This window comes from Desmodus rotundus, chromosome 2 (assembly GCF_022682495.2).
Source record: "Desmodus rotundus isolate HL8 chromosome 2, HLdesRot8A.1, whole genome shotgun sequence".
Classification (NCBI taxonomy): domain Eukaryota; kingdom Metazoa; phylum Chordata; class Mammalia; order Chiroptera; family Phyllostomidae; genus Desmodus; species Desmodus rotundus.
This window is the reverse complement of record NC_071388.1, coordinates 2,573,014-2,599,781: the sequence shown is the minus strand read 5'-3', so window position 1 is coordinate 2,599,781 and position 26,768 is coordinate 2,573,014. Positions and strand designations below refer to the sequence as shown.

General features: G+C 42.1%; 1 protein-coding gene and 2 non-coding genes across 10 annotated transcripts in view; 1 reads left to right on the top strand and 2 right to left on the bottom strand.

Moving 5' to 3' along the window:
- ITSN1 (intersectin 1) overlaps nucleotides 1-26,768 on the bottom strand; it is a 173,688-nt gene that overhangs the window by 107,203 nt on the left and 39,717 nt on the right. For 6 of the 8 annotated variants that reach the window (XM_053916815.2, XM_053916824.2, XM_053916813.2 and 3 more), the window contains exons 2-8: nucleotides 23,056-23,115; nucleotides 21,027-21,119; nucleotides 20,009-20,072; nucleotides 10,638-10,798; nucleotides 5,102-5,278; nucleotides 3,497-3,593; nucleotides 660-760 (exon numbers count right to left, since the gene is read on the bottom strand). In XM_053916815.2, coding sequence (XP_053772790.1) covers nucleotides 660-760; nucleotides 3,497-3,593; nucleotides 5,102-5,278; nucleotides 10,638-10,798; nucleotides 20,009-20,072; nucleotides 21,027-21,119; nucleotides 23,056-23,083 — 721 coding nt within the window. In that variant the 5' untranslated portion in view covers nucleotides 23,084-23,115. Of the gene's footprint in view, nucleotides 1-659; nucleotides 761-1,769; nucleotides 1,933-3,496; nucleotides 3,594-5,101; nucleotides 5,279-10,637; nucleotides 10,799-20,008; nucleotides 20,073-21,026; nucleotides 21,120-23,055; nucleotides 23,116-26,768 lie in introns of those variants that run through there. The other 2 variants (XM_053916819.2, XM_053916830.2) reach the window with 2 other exon arrangements.
- On the bottom strand, nucleotides 7,801-7,934 carry LOC112309571 (small Cajal body-specific RNA 14). Its single transcript, XR_002975274.2, has one exon. It is a non-coding gene; the product is annotated as a small Cajal body-specific RNA 14 (non-coding RNA).
- LOC112309885 (small nucleolar RNA SNORA44) lies at nucleotides 25,748-25,879 on the top strand. Its single transcript, XR_002975320.1, has one exon. It is a non-coding gene; the product is annotated as a small nucleolar RNA SNORA44 (small nucleolar RNA).

The following is a 26,768-nucleotide window of genomic DNA, read 5'->3' as shown; positions in this document are numbered from 1 at the left end:
GCTCCAACCAACTGCTCCAACCAACTGAGCCACACCAGCCAGCACTCTCACATAGATGTTTCTTTCTTTCTCTTTCTCTCCCTCCCTTCCTCTCTCTCTGAAATCCATAAACATACCCCCGGGTGAGGATTTAAAAAAATCTACTGAGATCATATACCTCAACTCTGGCCTTTTACACATGAACAAGTCAGACCCAGAGAGGCGAAGTGGGCTCCGCTGGTCAGTGGCAGAGCGGGTTACAGACTCCCCAGCCAAGAGGCACCTCCCCCTACCCATACTGCCTTAAACACTGACTGTGCACAGGCCGTTTCAAGTTCATCGCCAAGGCTGGGCTTCAGAACTTGAAGCAGTTTTGGTTCGCAGCATTTTTTTCTTTGCTAGTGCTTTGGTTCGCACACTAGTGGCATTCAGTGTGCGGGAGGGTCTGTGCTCTCTGTTCCACGTACCAAGCAGCACTGGGGCAGGAGTCTGAGGCGCTAAAGAATTAAGTAGCTATGGCTTTATCAGTAGATGAGAACTCATTATAAAAACCACAATGAAAACCCTGTTCAAAAAGAGCCAACAGAGAAAGGCGCTTGGAAAATATCTCTGCCCAATATCTTGAAACAATCTGCATTTAAAACAAAGATTTCATTAAATCAATTTTTCTTTGTAAATACCTGTTAAGTGTCCACTCATGGTTTTGTCATGGCTGTTGAAGAGCTGTCTGTACTTCAGCCGGGATGACTGGGGAACGGCCCATTCTGCCAGCGGAGGGGCGCTGGGGACAGAGGCAGGAGGCGGGAGGGATGAGCAGGAAGGACAAATAGCCTATGGAGGTTCCTCAAACACTCAGAACTTCTCTAGAAAACTAGCTTTGTCCTTTTATTCACTTTTGAATAACAACTTCTGAATGTTCGGTAATGAGCACATGTCCATTTTTTAAGGTTATAAACATTTCTTTCAAAACAGATACAAGGAAGCTTATGATCTTTCCAGAATCAAGTGAAAGCATAACAGACCAAGCGACTGTTTTAAGTTACATACACAAAACTTAGTAATTTAAAGGTTCTACAAAAGTATGGAAAATCTCCTTGGAACTGAGATGTTCCAAGTAATGCCCAGGCTTTTCTAAACTAGAATAGTTCTCTTTTGGCTTAAAAAGCAATGCTGATAGCAGACAAATAACTTCCTTTATGGGTATTAACTCTTTAAAATGTTTAACCTTCTACACACCAAAATACAGGATGTATTTGTAATGAAAGGAACTATTCTCTTCTGGGAGTCTGAATACCCACAAATGGAGAGTGTCCCAGAAAGAAGAGAACATTCGCAGGGCCCTGGCAACCCAGCGGGGGCAACGGAGGGAGCTCGCTTTCTGCCGGCAGCCCTGACCTGAGGCAGCCTGGCCAGCAGGCAGCTTGCGTCTAGAGCAGCGCCTGCTGAGCCCTCGAGCAGTTCCCACCCACACCGGAGGAGCCTCGGCTTGTTAAGAGCCCGAGAGTTTAAACGTGACAGCGAATATGGCGTTCCATCTCCAGGACAGGCCAGAGCTAATGCCCCATTTGCCATTTCCCTTCATTTCAACAAAAATACACATTTCCCACATGTAAAAGCAAAATTTTAATCATAAACTAAACCTCTAGGTCATCACTTACATGTTACCTATGCACTTATGCTTATTATATGCACTTCATAAGCATAGGAAATGCCCTCGATCACTTGAAAAGCACCTATACAAGTTCGCTTTTTCAAGTTTTATAAATAAATGTTTTAATAAAAACACTTACCAACATCTATTCTGCTGTGCGTACTTCTGTAACAACTCCCTCATTTTAAGCTAATATTTTGCTGATTCCAACTCTTGCCTATTTGTCAAGAAGCTAGTTATCTTTCTCCCGCACCCAGGAGTGCAGGGTGTTACACACAGAAGTGGTCCCAGATTACACTCAGCAAGTCATAGTTTCTGCAAACTTCCTGAGAATTTAAGTGGACTAAAAATTCATTAACAGGTAACCAAAAAGTTAGATGCCACATTACAAGAATTTGCTAGAAATTTAAATTATTGAAAAGATGACCACCTATAAAAATACAATTGTATTAACAGCATGAATGTTCGCTAATACTGATTATTTATTCATTTTAATGTCATAAGTCAACTTTAAGACAGATTTCAAAATCCCTTGTGCAGAGTCAGAAAAAACTCAAACCTTCAGCATGGTCTTGGAGAAAGAAGAAATTTGGAATTTAGTGTTAGATGATCAGAGTTTAAATCTCAGCTCAGCCATTTAGTAAGCTGTAAACCATGGGGGAGGAACGCAACCTCTGTGGGTGCACTTCCTCATTCACTATTCTGAGACTATTCACTGCACAGGAGGATGTGAGGGTTGAATGGGATCAATAAGGTGTCTGGTAAGTAGATGCTCAATAAATGTTCCCAGATCTTAGAACTTTAATTAACTAGAACACAAGTATCTCCACACCACATTAACTGAAGCGTTTGGAGCAAATTTCCATGGTTAAGAACACATGCCTTAAAGTCTGAAAGAACTCAGTTCAACTCTGGGCTCCATTACTTAAGAGTATGTGACTTTGAGCAAGTCACTAAAGGTCTCTTAGCTTCTCCCTCATCTATAACACAGAGACAGGAAGAGTCAGTCACTTTAGAGGGAAGGTGAGCATTAAATGAGTTAATGTACATTAAGCATTTGGCACAGTGCTTTTCAGTTTATAGATTTTCTTTAAATCACTTTTTAAAAGGTAATGAACTATTGAGTTAGATCCAACACACTTTTCTCTTTAAAGCAGAAAAGTGACTTGGTTTGCCGATGGAAGATTTCTAAAGAGGACTGAAACAAGAAAAGATGGAACCATCTTCACTTACATCCCCTTTCATTCCGAAAGTTTTGAAATAGCTTACAAAGAGAGCTTAATTTTTCATCTTTGTGAAGTCGTTTGCAAGCCAAAAAATAAGGGTAAAGGAAAATAAAAATATGAAAGATAATATGAAACCAAGATTGGCCAAAATATAAACAATAAAATCATGTAAGCTTTGCCAAAATTGAGCCCCATATTTGGTTAATAGCAATTATCCACTAATCTGAATAAGGCATTTCATAAAAATTGATCTTAAATAAGGTTTTACTAATAATTCACACAGACTACATAAGATTATCTGAGCTAGAATTTAAAAAAGGCCAATTATGGCTCCAATCTTCACATAAAAATTTTATCAATTTTTTCTGATTAACATAAAATAGTTACTTGCTTTTTCCCTTCTACCTAGAGTTCTACTTTATTCAACATTTACTACTACCTATTCATTATCCTGTTAAAAAAACAACACTTCAAGGAGGCGTCACGTCTTTGAATCCGTCATCTCTACAACCAATGAATGACAGAACCCAGGAACATTATCCGGAATTGAGAACATTTCAGGGCATTCACTTTCACATCATGAGTCAATCATAAGGACTTGAACCAGACCACCCATTTGAAGACGAGCAAACTTACTTACCCAGCCACATCAAATGACTGTGCCTTCTGTAACTTAGTGTTTGATTGCGGCCCTGGACCAGACCTACTAAAAGAAGAACTCTTTGGCAATGTGGCTGCTGTAAAAATAAATAAATGTTGAATAATTTTAATTCTACAAAGATGAGAAACTTTTCCCTATTTACAAAAATTAAAACGCATAGTCATCAAGTCTGTGGCAAAATTATTCTGCCTTCCTTCCCATCCTGGACTCAAAAAAAGAGTTATTCCCTTCCTCTTGCCAAAAATGTCTCTAGATTTACTTGTTCCCACACAAAGTCACCTCCCTAAGTAGTAATGGTTGTATCCATGAATGCTGACTTTTCAGTCCACGTTTAGTATCACGTCGGAAAGGGCCTATAGCAGCTTAAATACACGGATGGCACGTTCCTGACTGCACAGAAGGGGCTGGAGTATGAGTCTCAGACACCAGAGCCAAGAAGTCATAGACGTGCAGTCCTGGCCAGGTGACATGTGACGCTAGCCAGGGTCAGCTTTTGCGTCTGATTCTCGCTGAGGCTGCTCAGGTGTGGCCCGGGGAAAAGAACTCTGAACCCTAGGGAATGAAGCCCTCATCCTGGCCTGCTGTCTTGCAACATCCGCCTTTAACCACAAAAGGAAACCCAATGGGGCGTGGAGTCACTGGCATTACTGGAAAAACAACGGCAAGCACGTTCCTGGCTGCCATCACATCTGCAATCACAGTCCCAGATGAAAGATGAACTACGTGTGACAAGAAAATCTTTTTAAAAAGGGGCACATTTACATTCTTTGGCTGTAACTTAAAGACACATCCTAACAGATACAGTAAATCCAGGGGGCTGGGCACAGAAATAATGATTCAAATATAATGCTAAATGCCACAATGTCATCACCACTGAATTTACTCAAACATATTCAAAATGCTTTTAAAAAAAGTACTTTCCTTATTGCTATGAATTCAGTAAATTTGTCCACCTCTATACTTGATGCTTTCTTTTAATTAAAGGGAAAAAAACTTTGAATAAAATCTTGACATTAAACCAGGAACTTTTTCATCCTGCTCATCCACTAAGCGAGTATGGATACCATGACCTCAGTCAATTTAGTCATTTAACAGAACTCCTCCCCCTTTCTGCCTGGTTCATTCCGCCTCCCCAACAGTAACCACAAAAAGCAATGCTCTCCCTCCCTCCCCTAGCCCACCCCCATAACTCTACTCTGAAGGGATCGACTTGTTTATTAGCAATTCAGAGCAGCTGAAAAAAAGTAGTAACGGGTACATGGAAATGCAAAATGTTCAAACGCTATTCAAACTTCAATTGCTTTTCTGTCAAGCCCTTGAAGGGAAATAACACTCTGGTTTCAGCTGCAGAGTTCACCTTTGTACACAGTGGTACCCAGAGCCTAATTCCATTCTCCTTCCCCTCTCTCCAGCCTTGCACATCCCATTTGGCATGTTGAAAAAAATGAGAAATATAATGAAAAAATGAAGATATTTTCCTCTGGAATAAAACAGCACTCAAATATAATCCAAAAGTGAAGACAGAAGATTGACTGTGAATCCAAGTTGCGAAAATTCAGCCTGTGGCTTCACTGGGTCACATACCAGGATGAGCAAATGCAGGCAGAGGCTGTATGACAGGGGCCCCGTTGGCCAGGGGAGGCACTGCTGCTGAAGGGACGGAGGGGACCAGGGGTGGGGACATCCCGACAACGGGGATGGATCCCATTGGCACTGGAGCAACAGCCGGGAGGGGTGGCATGCTGGCGATGCCTCCTATACCTACGAAGGAAGAAATGCCGACAAAATTCACACAGAACTACATGTCAACATTCAGTGACAATTAACCCAGGACCACTTGAAGAAGAAAATCACTTTCCATGAGTAATATATTCCCATGTAAAATACGAATTCAGAACAGTCATTTTGAAGAGTACCAAAAATATGTCAAGGATCAAGACCCAACCTGAAGAGGGATCTACTGGCCACAGGCGAGGATCAATCAGAACCGTAACTGCCAGGCACCGAAAGCCACCAAAGAGAATTAAATTCATGAATGCATAATGGCATTTTAAAACAAATAAACAAAAAAATCCTAATTGGTCAATTTATTTTGAAAACTAGCAAATAAAGAGGGAAGACTAAATCTAATATTTACCCTGCCTTTCCTTCACATACCGCACCTCAGAGTAACCAAACATCTGATGGGGAAGTTTCTCCTTAGAGAAGCATTCCAACCAAAAAATGCAGAAATGCCAGAACTGAAATGAGTGTTTCCTTCCTCTCCTGTTTCTGTCTCAGCTCGTGATCCTGGGATGTAATAAGAAATCTATACAGCTGGCCTTGGTCCAGCTCCTGGTTGCCGTTAGAGCTCCCAAACCCCTGTGCTTTCCTGACTGGTAGGGACATCTTTGGTTAGAGTATTTGGTCTTGGCCCCTGGGTCCTGACACAAGAACTTCTCAGACCCTTGAACGTCTGGAGTGATGAGTGTCTTTCTATATTTGAATGAGGTAGCTGGGGGGAGAGGTCTCTAAACAGCTGCAGGATGGGAGCTGGTGACAGGAAAGAATACCAAGGCCTGGTTAGAGGACTGAAAAGTCCCACCCTTACCTCACACAGACCTCAGGCAGGGGAGAGGGGTGGAGGCTAAGGCAATCAATGGCCTGTGACACATCAGCCTTGCCTACAGAACGAGCCCTCCACTAAAAAAACCCCCTCGGCGCTGGACTCTGGCGAGCTTCCAGGCTGGTGAACACACCCACACGCTGGAGGGAGGTGCACCCCAACCTCACGGGTGCTTCTGCGGTCAGGACCCTTCCGGACCCCGCCCTGTGCATCCTTCATCACATCCTTTATAACACGCCAGTAGATACATGTTTCCCCGAGTTCTGTCCGCGGTTCTAGCAAATTATAGAAAAGGGGAGAAGTCACACAGAAGTATGGGGATCCTGGGGACCCTCTACTTGTAATTAATGTGAGGACAGTCTTGTGAGAATGAGCTCTTCCACCTGTGGCGTCTGACACCAGCTGGACAGGTAGTGTCAGAACTGAACTGAATTATAAGATACTAAGTGTGTCCGGGGAGTTAAAACACTGGCGGATGTGGCTTTTCTGGACACAAAATTCTTGGTTCCTTCTTTCCTTGAGGGTCCTAAACATGTTACGTTTTTCTTCTGGCACATAAAGCGCTGCCAGAGAAAAGTCTGCGAAAGCTCTGATTTTCTCTCTTCTGAGTCACGGGCTGTCTTTTTCCACACGCTCAAGTAACTTGCTGTTCCACTAGAAGGGGTTTTAGTGTTGTCTCTCCAAGTCAATGTCCTCGGACACACGCTGCGCCCTGTCAGATACTGGTTCAAGTCTTTCACCGCAAGAAGATTGTCTTGAACTGGTTTTTAGCAGGTGTCCGATGGCCTTGCTTTGGTTTTCTCCTCGGGGACCCCACCTAACCCCATATTCGACTTTACCTGCAGTGTCTGTCACTGTTCTTGAATCCTTTCTACCTCTTTCCTCACTGCCTTTTAATCTTTGAAATCTTCCTTTTTTTTACCTATTTCTCTCCAGACAGTATAGCTTGTGTTGCTCCTCGTTTAAACTTCCATTTCTGAAATGACTTTTCCTTTTGTTTCTCTCTTTCCTGGGTTCTGTCACCTTCTTCCTGAAGCTCTAAAATTCTGGCTTATGTTGTTCTTTTATGACTTGGGTCACTTCCTTAGTATTAGCCCGTTTTGAAATAGCAGGTTACTGGTGTGCTGTCATTGTTCGTGGGGGTGTTATTTGGCTCTTCTTTCCTCTTTTTTTTCCCTAATAATAACTTGTGTGGGCTTTGACCTTGGCAGATACCGCCTGTCGTTCAGTTGCACGTGAGCCTTGCTTCCTGGGACTTCCAGTCTCTGCTCTCCTTCCCCTCTTTGGACTGGACCTCCTTTTTTGGTAGCTGTGCCGCTGCTGCCCCGCTGGATTCTCATTACCCTCACAGTCATCTCCTCTCAGAGCGGGGCCATGTCCCAAAAGGAAGCCTTGTTGGACCAGTTTGGGGAATTCCCAGGACCCAGGCTGCTCCAGACGGTTCAGGTCCTCTTACCCCGGGAACCATCGCTGCAACCACTCTCCGACATCCTGATTTTCCCTAACTTTCAGTGACCGACTCAGCTTTTAAATAGCCACTGCAAAGACTACATCCTTTTACCAAATGACTACCTTTTCTGAACAAATATTTTCTGTATATTTCTAAATAAATACATCACCAAAGGCTGTGTTTTGGAAGCCAACCCTCTTGACTGTGCCATGTTTTGTGTTTTTTTAACACGTGTGGAGCCACTGCACAGAAAATCTGGCAACTCTACAGGGCCTGTCGGCAGGGACCTCATGTCTCGACGTGTGTGATTGCCTACGGCTGCACTGGACGCCAACAAAGGAGCCAATGCCGGGAGCGGTCACAGACTCAGTCTTCACTCTTGACAGTCTCTCCTCAGTCACCGCGTTCCCCCTTATGTTAAACTTATGTTTAAGTTCTCCATAGCTTTCAAACGCACCTAGAAAAAGAAAGCCTAAGTCCCCAGAGGCTTTATATCAGGCCCAGCACCACCGGGCTCCAGCCGCACGCCCCGCGTGGAGGCCCTCCGGTCTCCAGTCGCCCTGCCCTCACTGCTGGTTCTCACACCAGGCTGATTTCTGCCCGAGGACCCTTCCGATCGCTGTTCCTCTGGCCTGGGGGTCTTCTCCCTGGGGTTGCACATGACTCCCACCTCTAGGTCAGCTCAGAAGTCATCTCCTCGGAGAATCTCCCTGAGCACCTGTCCCACCGGTCTCTATTCCATCACCTTGTTTACTTATCTACTGGCTTGCTCCCCCGTTAACAAGCAGCTTCACAGCAGTAGGAGCCATGCTGTCTTGCTCATCACCATGGTCCCATCAATGAGGACACACAGTCAGGGCTTAAAAATATTGGTTCACTGCAATGAAACCATGGCCTCTGGTCAAAAATAAATAAGTATACTTTTAAAAAACAAACAGAAGAAGAATAACTTCTCTTGAAATAGTCAGGGCTGGGGTACAGAAGAGCGGTGCTGGGCACACACCCTGCCCTCCTCCTCCCCCGGACAGGGGAGCAGGACAAAGTGATCGCAGGCCTTGATTCCACAGCGGGTCAACAACGGAGTTAACACACGCAGAGCCCGAGAGGAGTGGTGCCTCACATCACCAGGTGGTTTGGTGATGACAAAGGTGGAGAGAGAGGAGAATAAGGAAACAGAGAGCCTTTAGAAAAACTCTATTTGGACAAGCTCTACCTCCCTTTTTAGAAATACAGTCTAATTGAGCAAATTGTTCAACTCCTTGGAATCTCGATTTTTTCATTTATGTAGCAGGGGGGTTATTGTTGTACCAAATAAACTACTATACATGAAGGCCTACTATGGAAGAGCTAGGAAATGCCTGGTGAGATAATGTTTAATATTACTAGAGAATAACAGTCATAAATTATTTTGTTCTCAAGTAGCCAGAAATGTAAGGGAAAAAATTACCCTGGGTTGAGCTGAGATATGGAACTAAAAATACTAGCAAAGGCCAAATCTCTGAATACACTTGGGCAAACTTAACAGGACCATGTACTTTTAACTTGTCTTACATTCTGCTGCTTTCTCATGATCTGCCCTCTTGGAAAGAGTTTACTGAGAACGTGCATGTGGTGAGAGTGAGGAAAAAGGCAGTGGAGGAGCCCAGGGGAAGAGCTGAGGACTGCGGGGCGGGCTATCAGCTCAGCAGGGGGCAGAGGCAGGTTACTGACGGGACCAACATGCCCACTGGGCCGGGTGGCCACCACCTCCTGACAACAAATCGGCTATACCTGGAGCTGAAATGCCTACCTCCAGCTGAAATGCCTACGGCAGAATGGAATGAGAGACAGCGTGTCAAATGTCAGAGGAAGAACTACTGACACCAGGCTTGAGGGAAAAAGGGGAAATGGGATGCCTCTGGTTATCTGACCCTTTCTCCACTGAGGTTTCTTCTTGCAGCTCCGGAAGGGAAGCTGTTTGAACACATGGGTCCTGATCGAACAGTGGCCACAGGGACCTTCAGAGGTTCTGAGCAACTTCCACTAGAGTAAGCTGGTTAAGGGCTAGGTCCTGTGGACACACGAGGGATGAGGGCCCTGGCCACTGGAGGCCTACGACACTGCTTACTTCTGCTCTTCCTGGCCTTTGCCCACATGTGACTGAATTTTTCCTTCTTCTCTTGGATCACTGTCCTGCTTGCCTAACTCAGAACCTGTACCTTTCCCCTTAGAAAAACCAGTCCTATAGCTAAACCTCGCCGAAGAAAGGCAATGCACAGTTTGTTTTTAATAGTAAACCTATCAAGTAAAACCATAGCATTTATTTATCTCAGCTTATCATTGACTGTACCAGAGATGACCCGAATCACTACTGACCGCCCCTCCCAAATCTGCTTCACTTTATCACCTGTCATCAGATATATCAGAGAGAACTTTCCCATAAATCAGATGTGACATCTGATTACTGCAATCAACCTAAATGATCAAAGTCTAGGGTGAGAACAGAGGAGAAATCAAAACAGTTGATGCTTAGTCACTGATTACTGATTGATTTTTAACAAAAATATCTGGCTAAAAGATAACATTTTAAAGAATTATGCTTAAAATTGGGAAAACACTGTTTATTTTTTTCCTGCTTCATTTTATTCTGAGAAAATTTAATGTGGCCAATTGCCTCAATAGTGTGAACTGAAATATTTGAGATACTGTAAACCAAAACAGTTGTTTATACAAAAGGTAAAGTAAAGACATATGGAAAGAGGAAACCAAAAGGAAGCATGGGACAATGTGAGGGTTGAGAACCCCGTCACAGCAGGCAACCGACAGGTGACGCAGCAGCAGACTGCGGGGCTGCCCCCGCGCCCCCGCTATTGCGCCCCCGCTACCGTTCTGACCACCTTGTGCGAGGGTGCAGTGTGGACTTGCCCCCTGCTCCAGCACTACCCCCTTCCTAGGGCCATCAGTTTTCAGACAGAATTACCTCCTTGAATTTCACACTGCTAGAAACTGAGAGGGGGAAAAAAAGGGAAACATTTATTTTTTAAATATACGATGAACTATAGGAACCAATTCCTCTCCAAACTCACCAAACGCTGGTGCACTGGAAATAGCTACTGGCTGCTGTTTCATGACAGGGGGAAGTGCGGAGGGGAGCTGATACCCTTGCAGCTTCAGTTTGATAAGTTTCATGGCGATGGAAAACTCCACTTGATCCATTCTCCCGTCATTATTCATATCGGCTAGGGCCCTGCAGACCAGCAACAGGGCTTAGAAGACTATGGCCATGATGGTGACCTTCCCCCACCCTCACCCACACCAACAAAATAATCAGCCCCCTGAAACCTGGAGAAAACAAAACAGGAGAAACAAAGCAACACGAAAAATTTACTTACCGAGTAGAAAGTAAGCTGGAAATTCTGACAAAATTTCATATGAATATAAAATACTTTTTATTATGCACTCTTTACTTATGGGATACACAAGGTAATTTTCAGCCTGAATGTCAGGATGTATACTTTGGATATCATATAGGGTTTCTTTTTGGAGTGATGAAAATGTTCTACAATTGAATAGTGGTGATGGTTCCAGAACTCAGTGGACAGACTAAAAACCCAAGGAATTGTGAACTTTAAAAGGATGCATTTTATTATGAATTATGTCATAAAATTATTAGAGCCCTGGCTGGTGTGACTCGGTTGGTTGGAGCAAATCTCATAACCAAAAGGTTTCAGATTAAATTCCTGATCAGGGCACATGCCTAGGCTACGGGTTTGATCTCTGATCAGGCACACATGGGAGGTAGCCAAACAATACTTCTCTCTCTCCCTTCCTCACTCTCTAAAAGCAAAGAAAAAAATGTTCTTCGGTGAGGATTAAAAATAAGTATTCAAAAAAACTTCTACCCTGGCCAGGTGGCTTAGTTGATTGGAGCGTTATCCTCACATACCAAAAAGATTTTGGGGATCCATCCCTGGTCAGAGCACACGCCTAGATTTCAGGTTCGATCCCTGGTCCAGGCGCATAAGGAAGGCAACTTATCGATGTTTCTGTCTCACTCTGTCTCCCTCCCTTCCTCTCTCTAAAAATCACTAAAAAGCTCAGATGAGGATTAAAAAGGAAAGCGCTTAGTAACAGAAAGCTTATTTCTAGAGATAACTGACTAGACACACCAACTCCTCTGTGGGGTTCCACAAACTTCACCGTGGGGACATGGCCTGCTACGCTGTAACTCTACTACACTTTCAATGAAATGAGCTAACAAGTGTGTTCACTATTTGAAAACGGGACTGAAAAGTAAGTGGTCACATGCTGCTTGCAATGCACTCTTATGTGAAGTATATTCTCGCAAAGACGAGAAGCAAAAGAAAAGGGCTGCACTCACAACTGCCAACTACGTGATGCGACCGCTGTCACATGCATGCCCTACACTCTTCCACATCAAAAATGCTCGTTCAGGTTTCATTTCTTTGAGTCTAGATACTAAAAGAGAGGGGGTTTATTTTTAAAACCAATCTTCAGAAAACTTTATTTGAAACATCAAATGGTAAGACCAGTTACTCCAATCGAAATGCCAGGACTAGCAATCTTTTAAATGAGCCACATCCAGGGAGTGTCCAAAAAAGAACATTTTAAGTTTCACAGAAAATATGCTTATAACAATTAATAAGCAATAACAGTATTACTAGAGGTAACTCAAAGAGAAAATGACACAATAAAATTGCATGACATATAACAAAAATTAAAACTCTCTAAGGATGTTAAAAATTGTAAAGTCAACACGTTTCTTTTGGAAAATAAAAAAGGTCATAAAGCGGGAAAGAGAGCCCCACAGCTACAGGAGCTCCTTTCTGACTCCGCTAGAACCACCCCCGCCCCGGTCCCCTTTAGCAGTGACCCCCTTCAGCGGCCCTCCCCATGGAATCAGAATCTCACTCACTACCAGGGAGCCTGAACACTGCTTGCCACAGGTTACTCGGTCATTTGGAGTTAGACCGGAATTGCTCATTCAGATCCTTTGCCGAGTTTTCTGATAGACTGCATGTCTTTTCTAGCCCATTTATAAAAACTCGCTGTATGTTATATATGAACTATCTATTGGTCAACTGTTGAAAGATTTTTTTTAAATGGTATTATTTGTTCATTTTGTGTATGGTATCTTTTCTGTAAAAAATTCTAGATTTTTATATATATTTCCTTTATTATACAACTTGTAGGTTTTCAGTCCTTTATTTTCTAAAATTATTTTATTACATTTCCATCAGTAAACCAACTGCAACTGCCTGTGTTTGTGCGGTACGTTATCCAGGGTTCAGCCTCATTCCTCCAGAGGCATACCTAGGCCTCCCAGCGATTTTATTAACTAATCCACCCTCTTCTCGTTGAACCAAACACTATTTTCGTTGTTTTTTGAATACTCACATAAAACGAGCCCTAGATCTGGATGGCCCACTCTGTCTGACCGATTACGTCAGAACGGCAATGGTGCGACCGCACTCGCCCTGCGGTGCACTCTGGGGGCTGGCCAGGCTTCTTTCTTCCCTATCAACTTCGAGGTCATTATCAAGTCTACAAACAACCCTACTGAGATCCAAGCTGAAACTGCATTAGATATATTAATTAATTTTGGACAAATGACATGTTTATGATCATCTGTTCACCAAAAAAACCAAAAAACCCTGAATGTTCAGTTCTACTAACATTTCCTTCAATAAGATTGTATCACTTTCTTCATATAATTACTTTTATATTAAATGTATTCTTAGAAATTATATCATTTTTGTCACTATTTTAAATGGAACATTTCCCGTTCTATATTTAGGTGCTTGTTTCAAAATACAGTGAAAAATTTTGCTTTTAATAACCATTCATGCTATATTCAGCTAGCTTACCAACCTTCTATGAATCTTAATTTTTTTAAACTAAAATCTCTTGGGTTTGGTAAGTATAAAATCACATAACTAGCAAAAAAGAGAGTTAACTTTCTCTTACAGTATTTATACCATGCCTCTTCTTTATGGTCTTCTGGCCTCCCGGAGTGTGCAATGTGTGAGCACCCTGCGTAGTTGTGAGTTTAAATGAAATGGCTGCAGTGTTTCGCAGTTTAGAATAATATTTGGTAGTGATTTTAAACGCATTCTGACATATGTAAGTAGTTCTCTTTTCTACTTATTAGAAATGGTTACTGTATTTTTTATCAAAGGCTCGATCAGCATCTGCTGATCTGATCATCACAAGCTTTCTTTTTCCTTTTAGCTGCTAATATGATAATGCCGAGAAAACGTCTTGATTCTGAACCAACAAGTGATCAGAGTTTTCATACATTGTGAAATGCCATTTGTTAACATTCGTTTCTGATTTTTTTGCATCTATGTTCATGATTGAGACATCTTTGGTTGCTTTATTTCTGTACTCTCTTTCAGGTTTCATAAAGGAAGTTAAATAAAATGAAATGGTGAACTTTCCTTGTTTTGTGCAATACTGGTAAAAAGTTATTCGGCTAGGCCCTGGACAGGTAGCTCAGCTGGTTAGAGCACTGTCCTGACACACGAAGGCTGCAGGTTAGCTCCCCCATCAGGACGCATACAAGCATCAACCAATGTCCCTGATTAAAACAAATGATGCACAACTACCTCTTGTCTAGCACAATTCCATAGCCAGACAGAGACACTTGGTCTCAAACATCTGTAAAAAAAAAAAGAATCAACCAATGAATGCATAGGTGGAACAACAAATCACTGTTTCTCTCCGTCTCTAAAACCAATTTAAAACAATTTTTAAAAAATATTCAGCTATTTCAAATGGTTTTCAGGAAAAAAATTAGTTTCCATAAGTCACCATCAACATACATACATAAAAAATAAAATAACCAGGCTGATAGATTTCCACTCCCCATCCCCATACCACTGCCCCCCAAAATGTATCTTCTAATGAGAAACAAAACTACCCAATGTGGGATAATGGGGGTTAGGAGTTTCTGGTAATGGCTTAACTAGAAAAATGTAGTTTCTAAAATCCTTTCCACTGACGGGCCTCAAAGGGACGGAGAGGAAGCTTCAGGCCCCGGGGTCTCGCACTGGGCTTTGAGCCCAAACCCACCGTATCTGCACAGCATTCTTGGGAATTTTGTGTGGTCTTGCCTACATTTTTTTTTCTCAACTAATAAGACGTAACTCCTGGGATTTCTTAGTAGTAAAACCTTAAAGGTCTCTAAGGAAATATAGTAGTTACTCCTACACAGCTCAGCTCCCCTTCTCCTCTCACCCTCGCAATACTCTGGAATAGAGCTGGGACTCTATTCTCAAGGCTTCTCTGCAGAAAAACAAAATAAAATAAAACAAAACAAAACCACTTCAGCTCTGCCATCCATTTCATCTATCATTTATAATTATTTCTGCATTTATTTGTTTCTAATAACCTCCCCAAAGCTTAACTAAGTCTTGAGAATCCTAAAATTAGTCACGTAACTTTCTAAGTAAAAACAAACAAAAACCCCACACATACTAAAAACCAAGCAGTTTTAAACAACTGTAAATTAACCAATTGCTGTTTATGAAAAACTGACCTTAAATACAATGTTTAGCCTGATATTAAAATCTGTACATAACAACAGGCAGGGTTGAGATGAGCAAGGGGCCACGGATACGCTGAACACTAAGGGGCATTTTCTGTTTGATCTGTACAAATAAACTGTATGTCGCTCTTATACACTGTCAGTGGGAGAAGTGCTTCAACTCTACATGGAGGAAAACCCAGCAACATCTGCAGAACTACGGACACATTTATTCTATGACCCAGTAATTCACGCCTAGGAATTTACCCTGAAGATGGATCTCCACCAACACGAAAACACACATGCTTTAGCTCATCCATTGCTGCATTATCTGTAATTGCAAAATATCGGAAATAATCTGAATGCACAGAGACAGGAGACTGGTCGAATACACTGCCGTACATCTTTCACAATGAGGACTGTGTAACTGTAAAAAGAAAATGAGGAAGATCTCTGTGGAATAACCTGAGTGATTTTCAGGAGCCGTTGTTAAGTGAAAAAAGCAAAGAACAAAAGAACATTTATAGAATGTTACCTTCAAAGTACGAAAGAAGAGGAAATAATTTAAATATCAATATGCACATGTAATATATTATGAACCTACTTTTTTCCCCACAAAAATAAATGAAGGATAAGAAACAGGGATGAAGACCTAGAGGAGCGAGAGACACTTCTCTGAGTTCATTTTCTGTACAGTTTTGGCATCTGAACCTTGTTAATGTATCATATATTCAAAAAATAAAATTAAGTCCATAAAGATGAGGTCCCTAAACTGAATAAAAACAAAAACTAACCCAAGCATTTTAGACAGATAACATATTGACATAGGAGGGGAAAGAAAAACAAATCCAAGGAACTTCCGAACACAGCACCACACACATCCTCAGTCTATAAACAAAAGAACTAGGAGGAACCTGAACTCCGCTGAATGGGCCTGGTGTTTGCAGTGGACACAGTGGCCTGTGTGTGGCACAGGACCAAGGGAGGAGGCCCCTGCAGCCCCTCCCTGCCCCACGACAGAAGCCTGTAGACTGCTTCGGGAGCCTGTCAGTCCACAAACACTGGTCACAGGTGGCTCACCTCTCCCTGTTCAGATGAATCCAGCCTAGGCTTCATTCATTTGTTCTTCATCCAACTAATATTTAAAAAGGGGTCATCTCTTCAAAAGATCTAGGCACTATTTAGGAATTGGGGTTGCAATTGTGAAAAAGACAGACAGGGTTCCTGCCCTCACAGAGCTTGTATTTCAGAACAAGCGACACTAGACAACAAAACAAATGAGCTTATTCCACACGATGGTGAGTGCCACTGAGAAATGGCACAAGGTGATGGGAAGCAGGGGGCGGGTGGACATGGCAGGCAAGCAGGTGCAGGGAGCAAAGGGAGCCACTGAGGACCGGTGGTCAGGAAGCATGTCTCTGTGGAAGTGATACATGAACTGAAACCGAAGGGCAATGAGCCAGCCATATGCGAATCAAGACAGATGCCATTACAGGAACAGGAAATACCAAGTGCGGTGACGGAAGAAGTCTGGCCCATGTGAAGAAGAGAAAGAAGGTCGGGTGAAACTGGAGTGCAAAAAATGAGGAAGACAGCGGTGCAAAGCAAGAGGAAAAAGCAAGACTGGACTGCATTGGGTCTTGGATTTTCTTCTCAATGGAGAGTTTTAAATGGATTTACTTTTTTAAAAAAAGACTGTTTAGATGCTGTTTGGAGACTGGAATCTAAAGAACGAAAGACAGACTTCAGTCAAGACACTCAAACAGTGGGCCCAGGTGAGATGACAGATTGTGACCGTGGCAATGGAGGCAGAAAAAAGTGGCCAGATTGGGAATAAGAACTTGAGAACTCAGCCTTCAATCTCCACGTTGGTGGCCCCTAGGGCCTCTGATCCCAAAGCTCTCATTCGCCCTCTTTTTCTTTCCTGGACCTTCACACCTCTTATCCATTGCCCTTGCCTCCTTCTCCTCCCCTCTGCACACCAGGCCAAGGCGGGAGTGACTGCAAGCATTTGAGTTGCCAAAAGGATATGGGATGTTTGCCAGTTTCCTTCCAGTCCCTTATTAGTGAGACAATTTCTAGGAAGGTGTGTCATCTGCGGCATTACATACACTGCCCTGAGTCCATCCTCTGAGAATTCAAGTTTTCTTATATTCTTAATTGGAAATCAGATTGGATAGACAGGTAACCATAAAGTGATAGTAGATTATAGCTCAAACGTCACAAATTAATAACTGGAATATAGGTTCTACATGGATCAAGAATTATACAGGTTTCTAACACAAACTCCCCAGGAGTTCACATCACTCATATATGTGAACTGAGGTCCAGAACAAAGAAAGTAAGGCCCAGAGAAATAGACTAGAAATAGTTCCAAATTCTTATCCAAAATTTTCTTCTTGCTCAGAAGAAAATTTGCTCAGACATAGGGACTGACGAAAACTTCAGGAGCAAACCCATTTCTCTGTCTACCAAAAGAGGCACAGGCCTTTCCTGGTGGGAAAACCACACGAGAACACAAGACCAACACAGAGTTAAAAAGGCAAAACCCTGGCATTAGGTCAGCTGCTACTATCTACAAATTTAAAAACAAAATTTGAAGAGGTGAAGCTCTGCTCAGGAGGAACAGAGCTACAAAGTGAGTGAGTAGCAGAGCCAGTGTGGGAAGACAGAGCTTACACTTCACCCGACACTAACCCATCATCTTGGCAGGCCAGCCACGGTTTGGAAGTTCTCAATTACTTTCAAAGATTTCATTTGGGAAAAGATATGTAGGAGCATTTCCCCCAACCACCCACACCCCCCATAGCAGTTCTTGATACAAGTAAAAAAATTGTTGATTAAAAAAATATGCCATCATAAATTTAACAAAATGTCATAAAAAATTAAAGAACATTTTAACTGCCAATTCATTATATATGGTTTTCACTATAAAAATGTAGAAATGACAGATAAACTAAGCTAGAAAGTTTGAAAAACAACTTAAATGAAAAAAGGAAAATTTACTAGATAATACTTAATTTTTTTCCATTACACTTACTAACAAGTGACAGTTACTGCTATTAACTATCTCCTTCCGAGAGTTTGCGATTCCTGTGAGAGCATGGACTGTCGGCTTCAGTCACAGCTATACCCCCAGCACCTACCCTGCTCACTGGCCCACAGCAGACATCTGATGAATACCTCCCCACTCCTGAACGAATTCACGGGAAATGAGACTTTTCTCTCAGCACAGTATTCATCACAAGCCTGCTTCTTGAATGACCCTTCTAAAACTGGGAATATGGCCTAAACAGCAGAATTCAGTGGAGGAAATTAAGCTTGGGAGAGGAAGGTTCTGGCAAGTGATCCTGACCCATGATGTGAAACACAATCATATACTAGGACACAAAGCACAACAGGCACCACAAGTCTCGCATTCTGACTGACAGGCCAGTGGTCCTGTTTTCTCCCCCCCTCCCTCCCCCTTCCCTTCCCTTCCCTTCCCTTTTCTCTCTCTCCCTCCCCTTTCTACTTTATTTTAAAAAGAATTCCAAAAAACCTGCTTAGCTGATTTTCCAAGTTTAAGGTAGTTCAGAGGCTAGAACTACAAGACTCCTTGGCTGAAAGAGACAGTCTGGCGGCCAGTAAGCTAACCACCAGGAAAAACAAAATAAAGCAGGCACCAAGAAAACCCACAGCGATGTGGTGTCATTTAGTTTTAATTCAAACAGATTCATACACAAATGTATCTAAATTTCCCAGGAAATCTCTTCTATTTCGGAACATGGAACATGATCTTCCTACTGATGACACTTAGAATCAAGCTCAGCCTATGCTCTCCTGAAAGGCAACAAGGAACGACGTCAACTTTATTAAGCTCCATTAAATGATACATAAAAGAGGCCAACATTTAAGGGGAGAAGCAATTAATTGGACAGCTTAGTTATGTGGAATCCCCAGTCCCCAGTGCCAACAGCAGCTACATTTGGGGGTTTTGTTTTGAGGGTCTACTATGTGCCAGGCCCCACACTAAGTTCTTTATGTCAGTTTCTCTCCTAATCCTCTTAGCCCTATAAGGAAAATGTCTTTCCATTTTCTAGATTAGAAAACTACGATTACAGAGGATAAATACGTGTTCCAAATCATAAAGACAGAAGGCAGTCCAGTTGGGATCCGAGGCCAGGCTTGTGCGTACAAACCATGTGCTTTTCCTACGGCAGCAAGCTGCCTCCACAACACCGCAAACCAGGGAAATGTAGCGTCCTGCTAAGAACCAGTCCCCAAGGACAAGGTGGCTTCTGGACAAGAGAACTCGGCAGGGCTCCCTGAAGCCAGGAGCCTGGAACCCAGAACTACATTTGCAGAACTACTTGCTCGCTCTCTTTCCTGAGTTTTCAAAAGACTCAGTGTTTATCTGTAATAGTAAATTAAGAAACTCAACAATAAATAAAATAAATCAGGTAACTGTCAAAAAAGAAATTCAACAATACCTAATATGCATTCACCTTATTCAATATTATAATGTAATAAACGTTGGTTGTTTCTCTATTTCACTGGTTATCTCACTACTAACCCTCAAATATATATATTTTTACTTTTACTCAAAGAAAGGTGCAGAACCATTACACAATAAAGAAATGTGGGGAATTCAGGTAAGAATGAGTGATATGGGTGAAGCTAAAACAAATTAGTGAGAAAATATCAAAATGTAGGTTTCTCAACTGGAAAGTCAAGTTTCTGACAGTGTCATCTGGCAAATGTCACCACTTTTTTTTTAAGTTCCACATGAGAAACATACTTTTCAAAGTCCTCCTTTGGTAGCAGAGTGTCCCAGGGTAGACATGCATTGTCTCTTTCTATAGCTTAAGAAATTATATTACTGGAATATTTTATTTTACCTTTGGCTTATGCGAAGTTCCAACTTACCATATCTGTGCTAAAACAGGTTGAGGTAACCCAGATTGAAAAAAAAAGTTTCTAGCCTGATCACCTGTAAATATAGTAGAAAAAGTTTCAGAACAAAACAATAGCTGAACAACAACAGAAATTTTCTTACAAAAAAATTGCAAAAATACAAAAGAGGCTGGCAATCCTGTAAATACAGAATTGAACACATGATAATAGCCAAATGGTACATCTATAAGCAACAGTAAAATGCATCCATCATCTCGAAAGGGCCCACCATTTACAGGAATATATCGTCTGCTTCCATCAATCTGCTATTGACTAAGACAGTAACAGCTCCGCATGTGAAAAAGTGCATCCACAGGGGCCCTCAGAATGTGAGGACTATCCTTCCACTTTATAAAAAAGGTCTTTGCCATTCCCAATATATACACTTCAAATTTTTTGTACTTATACTATATTTATGAGAATAAATAATAACTATTTTTAAAAACCACATGATTAAAATTTAGTGAGTTAAAGAGAACTAGGAGATAGAAACACATAAAAACAAGTCCCCTGGAAATCTAAGATCTCATTTATCAAAAAAACAAATCCTAAAGTGTAACCAAACAGGAAAGATAACAGAAAAGGCAAAGTTCAAAAGGAACTTTAGGGACACGGGAATAAGAGAACCTCTTGTTTGTGAATGATCAGAATCGGTTCATTTATGGTTTCCCAAAGCAGTTCAAGATCAGAGTCGGGCAGTGTCTCAGCCTAAGGACCACAGCCCGGTGCTGCTTCCTTAAAGAAGGGGCCCTTTGGCCTTCACCCACTCCCATCAGCAATACTCAGGGAACAAGCAGCTTGACATCCACGAAGACTGCAAACAAGGCTTGAATGCACTATAGGAAAAGCAATTTTAAAAATACAGGATCAAGGGTAAGGCAAATGGGCAAATAACCCGAGTCACGTGTAAGCCCACTTGGCTTGCATAACATTCTCCAGAGACATAGGCACTACTGAGAAGTAAAAATGTGAAAATACTGACTCCAATTACCAGTAATAAATCCAGATATTGGCTTTAAACTATGGAACTGCTGATCATGCTTCGCTCTTTCCTCTACAGTTATGGCCCAGATATCCAGGCTGCCTGTAATCCAAAGAAAAGACAAACAAATTATTGGGTAAGAAACAGGAAACAAGGCAGGCCCACCAATTATTCCCATGGTGCTTTTAGAGTCTGTCAGTATGCCGGAAATGATTTCGGAAATGAACATGGTCTGTCCTTGGAAGGTATGCACACGAAGTTAGAAAATTGAGAGTAAAGCAGCCTCCCTACCCAAAAAAAGAAATCGGCACCAGTTCTTTTTTATAAAAATTGTCCTATATAAACCTATAGTTTGCAAGATTGTATGAAGATATAGTAAGTTATTCATCATTGATTTACATAAACTTAAGCAACAGACTAATTTAAAACTGCACTTGCAGACATCTTAAACACCACAGGCGAAAGTCAGCTTCACAATTAGTGTCCTAGGTGATTCCATGAAAATCTTTCTGGGGGGTGATAAAAATACTCAAACACTAGATTGTAGCAATGGTTGTGCAACTCTGTAAACTTACTAAAAACCACTGAGCTGCACAGTTAAAACTAGTGAATTTTATGGTACATAAATTATACCTCACTAAGTCTGTTTTTTAAAAAAACAGCAAACCAAAGAAAATGGGATTTAGGTTCTCCTCCAGAGACGGACCACATGCCCCCTTACTGGAGAGATCTCTCTCACTGTAGCCCTAGTCTCCTCTAACAAAATCACCAAAATAGTTTTAGAGGGCACAGGCAGAAGACTTTCAAAAGTTCAGGCACTTTCTCAAAAAGTAGAAAACAGGTAGTATATGTATGTTTCATACAGAATGTGACTATGACCAGCACAAAAGCGAAAATGTCTGAACATGGCATCTAACCTCTCTATGGGGTCTGCTATGGCAGAGACAGGTAGTGTCAACCCATTCAGTTACTGGAAACACATTTACTGAACACAGGTATGTGCCAAGCTCTGTGTTAGACATCTGGGGTAAAAGCTGACATACATCTCATCCCTTCGCTCACAGGCCTTACAGTCTTGCAAATTCTAGAAGAGATTTTTATTGCTCTGTCACTCTGTCAGAATTCATCTCTAAACTATAAACCAAAAAAATAAAAAGCGTGCCCAATAAGTAAGAAGGAAGACAAAAACCAAACACAAGATAAAATTACGCTAATGGCTTGGAAAGCCTCCCAGACTTCTGCACAAGACCCCACAGGGACTTGTACAGATGTGACCCGGGTGGTGGTGCTGTGTGCCCACGTACTCTCGTCACGACGGGCGCACTGGACCACAGGGCGCTCCACTAATGAGTCACACTCTCTTTTGGAAAAAAAAAAAAAATGCTTAGCCAGTAAGCAAATACAAGTATTTAACACTTTCCTAATAACGTTTGGAAAAATTAGCTTAAAAACACATTTTATGCAGATGATAGGTTTTAAGAAAATAAACTAAAGTAAAACAAATAAAAATGTCATGCTCCAAATCCAGGCTTCAATAAAATATGAACAAATAAACTGCAAAGAAAAAACAGGAATAGAAGGAGAGTTCACTAATGAGGAGACTCAGGAGACACACAAACTAACTACACTGTATGTATCTTGTTTGGATCCTGATTTAACAAACCGCAACAAAAAAATGGCTAAATTAGGGAAATTATTACACTGACTTCATAGGTTGATATTAAGGAATTACTATAAATTTTGTAGATGTGATAAAGGTATTGTAATTACATCTTTAAAACTGTTCTTATCTTTTGGAAACACGTACTAAAATATCTGTGAATGAAATGATGTAATGCCTCAGAGGTGCTTCGAAGAACCCAGATGAAACACTACTGGCCACAGCTGACAGTCACTGAAAGTCTGTGACGGGCACACACGAGTGGGCTAATTATATTCTTCCCTCTACTTGTATGTATATTTGAAATTTGCCTCAATACTAAGTTATTAATATATGGTTCTAAAGTACATTAAAAAAAGAAAATCTTTGAAAACTTACCACCAAAAGGTGTTGGAAACTGAGCCATGGTTCTGTTACTTTTACCTTGCTAATCGACGCCTGTAATTGAAACACAACATTCAGGTTTATGAAAACTTCACTCCTGTGTACTTATAAACACACTAACACGCGGTATCTTTAATGATCAGAAGACTGACACCAGAGCTAGAGTGCAGCACTATACACGAAAGTTACGACTAAGGGGCTCATTCATTCATTCCTTCATTCATTCTCCGCGCAGTTTCTTACCGCCAACGGGCACTGGGAATGTTGATAAAAGATACTGTGGCAACAAGAGGTTTCAGTCTGGTGAGTGACACCATTAGGCTAGAACTGCCTATTATATCAACAATACTGCATTTGTTACTTTTAAATACAGTCATACCTCAGTACTTGTCAGCTTCAGAGCTGGTCAAACCCTGTACTCATCACATTTTGACAAGAAAAAAAAGTTTCAGCACTGGGCACTTGCCCGGGACTCGTCATGCTTGCTAGAGCTTGTGTGAGGCACAACACTGCCCCGCAAGAGAACAAGCTTCATCATTCGGTACCCGTCAGTTTCGGCCCACGTCACGAGTTCCGGAATGAATTAACAACAGGTGACGAGGTACCACTGTATTATCTTTTTCTTCACCATCTGCACGTACTAGTTAATCTGTTTGGTGGTTAATGAGCACTAACAATATGCTAGGTGATTGGTCTTATCTGTTTTTATTGTCATCACAGCCCTGTAAGATAGGTTCTATAATTGCCATCCCCATATTCCAGATGAGGAAAATGAGAATCAGAGAGGTGAAGTGATTAGAGCGATACCACATATCTGGTGACCAAGCTGGACTGGAGCAAGGACAGCAAACTCTACAGCCTGCATTCCACCCATGAAAAACCCTGCCTGCACTGCAGCCCCGTAAACAATCCATATTACACCAATGTCTGCCCAGAACATCCAACCCAGACCCAGGCCCTGGCAGGGCGGCTCAGTTGACTGGAGTGTCATCCCAGGCACCAAGAGGCTGTGGGTTCAATCCCCACTCAGTGCATCTAGCAGGCAACTGATAGATGTTTCTCTCTCACATTGGTATTTCTCTCTACCTTTCTCTCTCTTCCCCTCTCTCTAAAATTAATAAACATATCCTTAGGTGAGGATTACACACACGCACACACACACACACAAACCCATTGCTGCAAAATCCCCATCAGGTATTCTTTGTTCAGTACAGCCAACGTGGAACCAAGCCAATCCTCTTTCTCTACTAAAAAAATCCACAGTTACTAAGTATTTTTCCTTATACTTAACACAGTAAATGCGCAATAGTTAAAATAAACACCACGCCCTGGCTGGTGAGGCTCAGTGCACTGAGTCCCAGTCTGAGAACCGAAAGGTCACCAGTTTGATTCCTGGTCAGGGCACGCGCCTGGGTTGTGGGCCAGGTCCCCATCTGGGGGCATTCGAGAGGCAACCGCACATTGATGATTCTCTCCTTCTCTTTCTCCCTCTCTTCCCCTCTCTAAAAATTAATAAATAAAATAAAACGTGTGAATAACTTCAGTTCAGTCTTACAACCTGGGGAACGGTTTCCTCCAATCACCACCTCAGAGCGTTTGTAAGAAATCGATGCCCTCATGTCAGTGTCAGAATCACCACGTGGAAGACTTTGTTTTGTTCCTGTCACCTCCAGAGTGAGCCGTCTGGACGCCCGGAGGATGAGCAGGACGAGCAGCAGCTATTACATCCACAGTGGAAAGAGAAAAAGGCCTGTCCGGTCCAGCTGTAAATTGTCAACTCAGCCTGCCGCCCGCCTCCCCTCCTGGGGAAAAAAAACCTTTTTCACCTATATTGTACATGTCGCTTCTCTACCAGGAGATACTTCTCTACATCATCTACATTAATTAACAGACTGGACTTATCACAGCCAGGCAGAAATAGAAATGGCTATTTTAAGTGCCTTGTTCTTCAACAACTTTAACTTCAGCTGCTTAAGAATTATCAAGCCACCACTATCAACAAAACACCCTTTACTTTTAAATTGTTTTTCTTTACATCAATTTTTAAAAGATTATTTAATGAATTGTATTACCTGGAATCAAATTACATCTTAAAGCTCTACTCCCAGAATCAGAGATAACGGCCTCCACTTTGCCAAAACGACGCATTCGGCTTCAGTGAGGACTTAACTGGCATTATCCTTGCTATTGAGGAGTTTACAGTGAACTCACAGAACTCAACAGCAAAAAAACAAGTAATACAACTAAAAATGAGAAAAGGACCTGAATGGGTATTTTTCAAAACAAGACATACAAATGGCCAACAGGCCCATGAAAAGATATTGAACGTCACTAATGCAAAACCACAGTGAGATGTCACCTCACAGCTGTTTGGATGGCATTATCAAAAAGACAAGAGGTAGCAGGTCTCTCGCCACCAGGTGAGGACACAGCAAGAAGGCAGCCACCTCCAAGCCAGGAGGAGGGCTCTCACCAGGGCCCATCCATGCTGGCACCCTGACCTCAGACTTCCAGCCTCCAGAACTGTGGGCAATAAGTCAATGTTTGTTGTTTTAAAAAAAAGACAAGAGATAACAAATGCAAGGAGATGGAGAGAAGAAAACCCTTGTGCACTATTGGAGGGAATGTAAATTGGTACAATCACGACGGAAAACAGTATGGAAGTTCCTCAAAAAACGAAAATAGACAGCATGTTTCCAAGGACTGTGGCTGACTGTAGCCGTGGGATCTCCAACAGCATGAGAGAGGCCGCCTGGAGAGACTCTGACAGCTCAGGGCAGTGTAACAGCAGCAGCGGCCACTTGCCTTTCCTGTACTTTAAAGAACAAGGAGCCCTGGCCAGTGAGACTCGGTGGGAGTGCCATCCTGTACACCAAAGAGTTGAGGGTTCAATCCCCAGTGGGGTCACATATGGGAGGCAACCAATCAATGTTGCTCACATCGATATCTCTCTCTCTCAAATCTATAAAAATTTTCTTAAAAATGAAAATAGAACTACCACATGGTCCAGCAGTCTCACTGCCGAGTACGTATCCAAAGGAAATGAAATCAGTATTCGAAAAGATGAACGAACTCCTGTGTTCACTACAGCATTATCACAACAGCCCAGACGTGGAAACAACCAAGTGTGCGTTAGCGGATAAACATATAAAGAAAACGTGGTATACACATGCAACGCGGCCATTAAAAAAAGAAGGAAATCCTGCCTTTTGTGACATGGGTGAATCTGGAGGACATTTTGCTAAGTGAAATAAGCCAGACACAGAAAGACAAATACTATATAATCTCACTTACATGTGGAAGCTAAAAAAAGTTGAACTTGTAGAACCAGAAAGTAAAATAGTACTTGCCAGGAGCTGGAGGGTGGAGGGAATGAGGAGAGGCTGGTCCAAAGAGACAAACGTTCAGTTATAAGAGGAGAAAGTTCTAGTGACCTAAGGGACAGCATGGTGACAACAGTTAATACTTCTATACTGTACACTTGAAATTTGCTGAGAGAAGAGATCTTAAGTGATCTCACCGGACACACACACACACACACACACACACACACACACACCCACACACACACACTGGAGCCATGTGAGGTGTGGATGTTTGAAGTAGCTTGACTGCAGCAATCACTCCCTAATGTACACATACATATACTAAGGCATCACGCTGTACAACCTACATACATGCAGCTGTCGTCAAGTACAGCCAGTAGT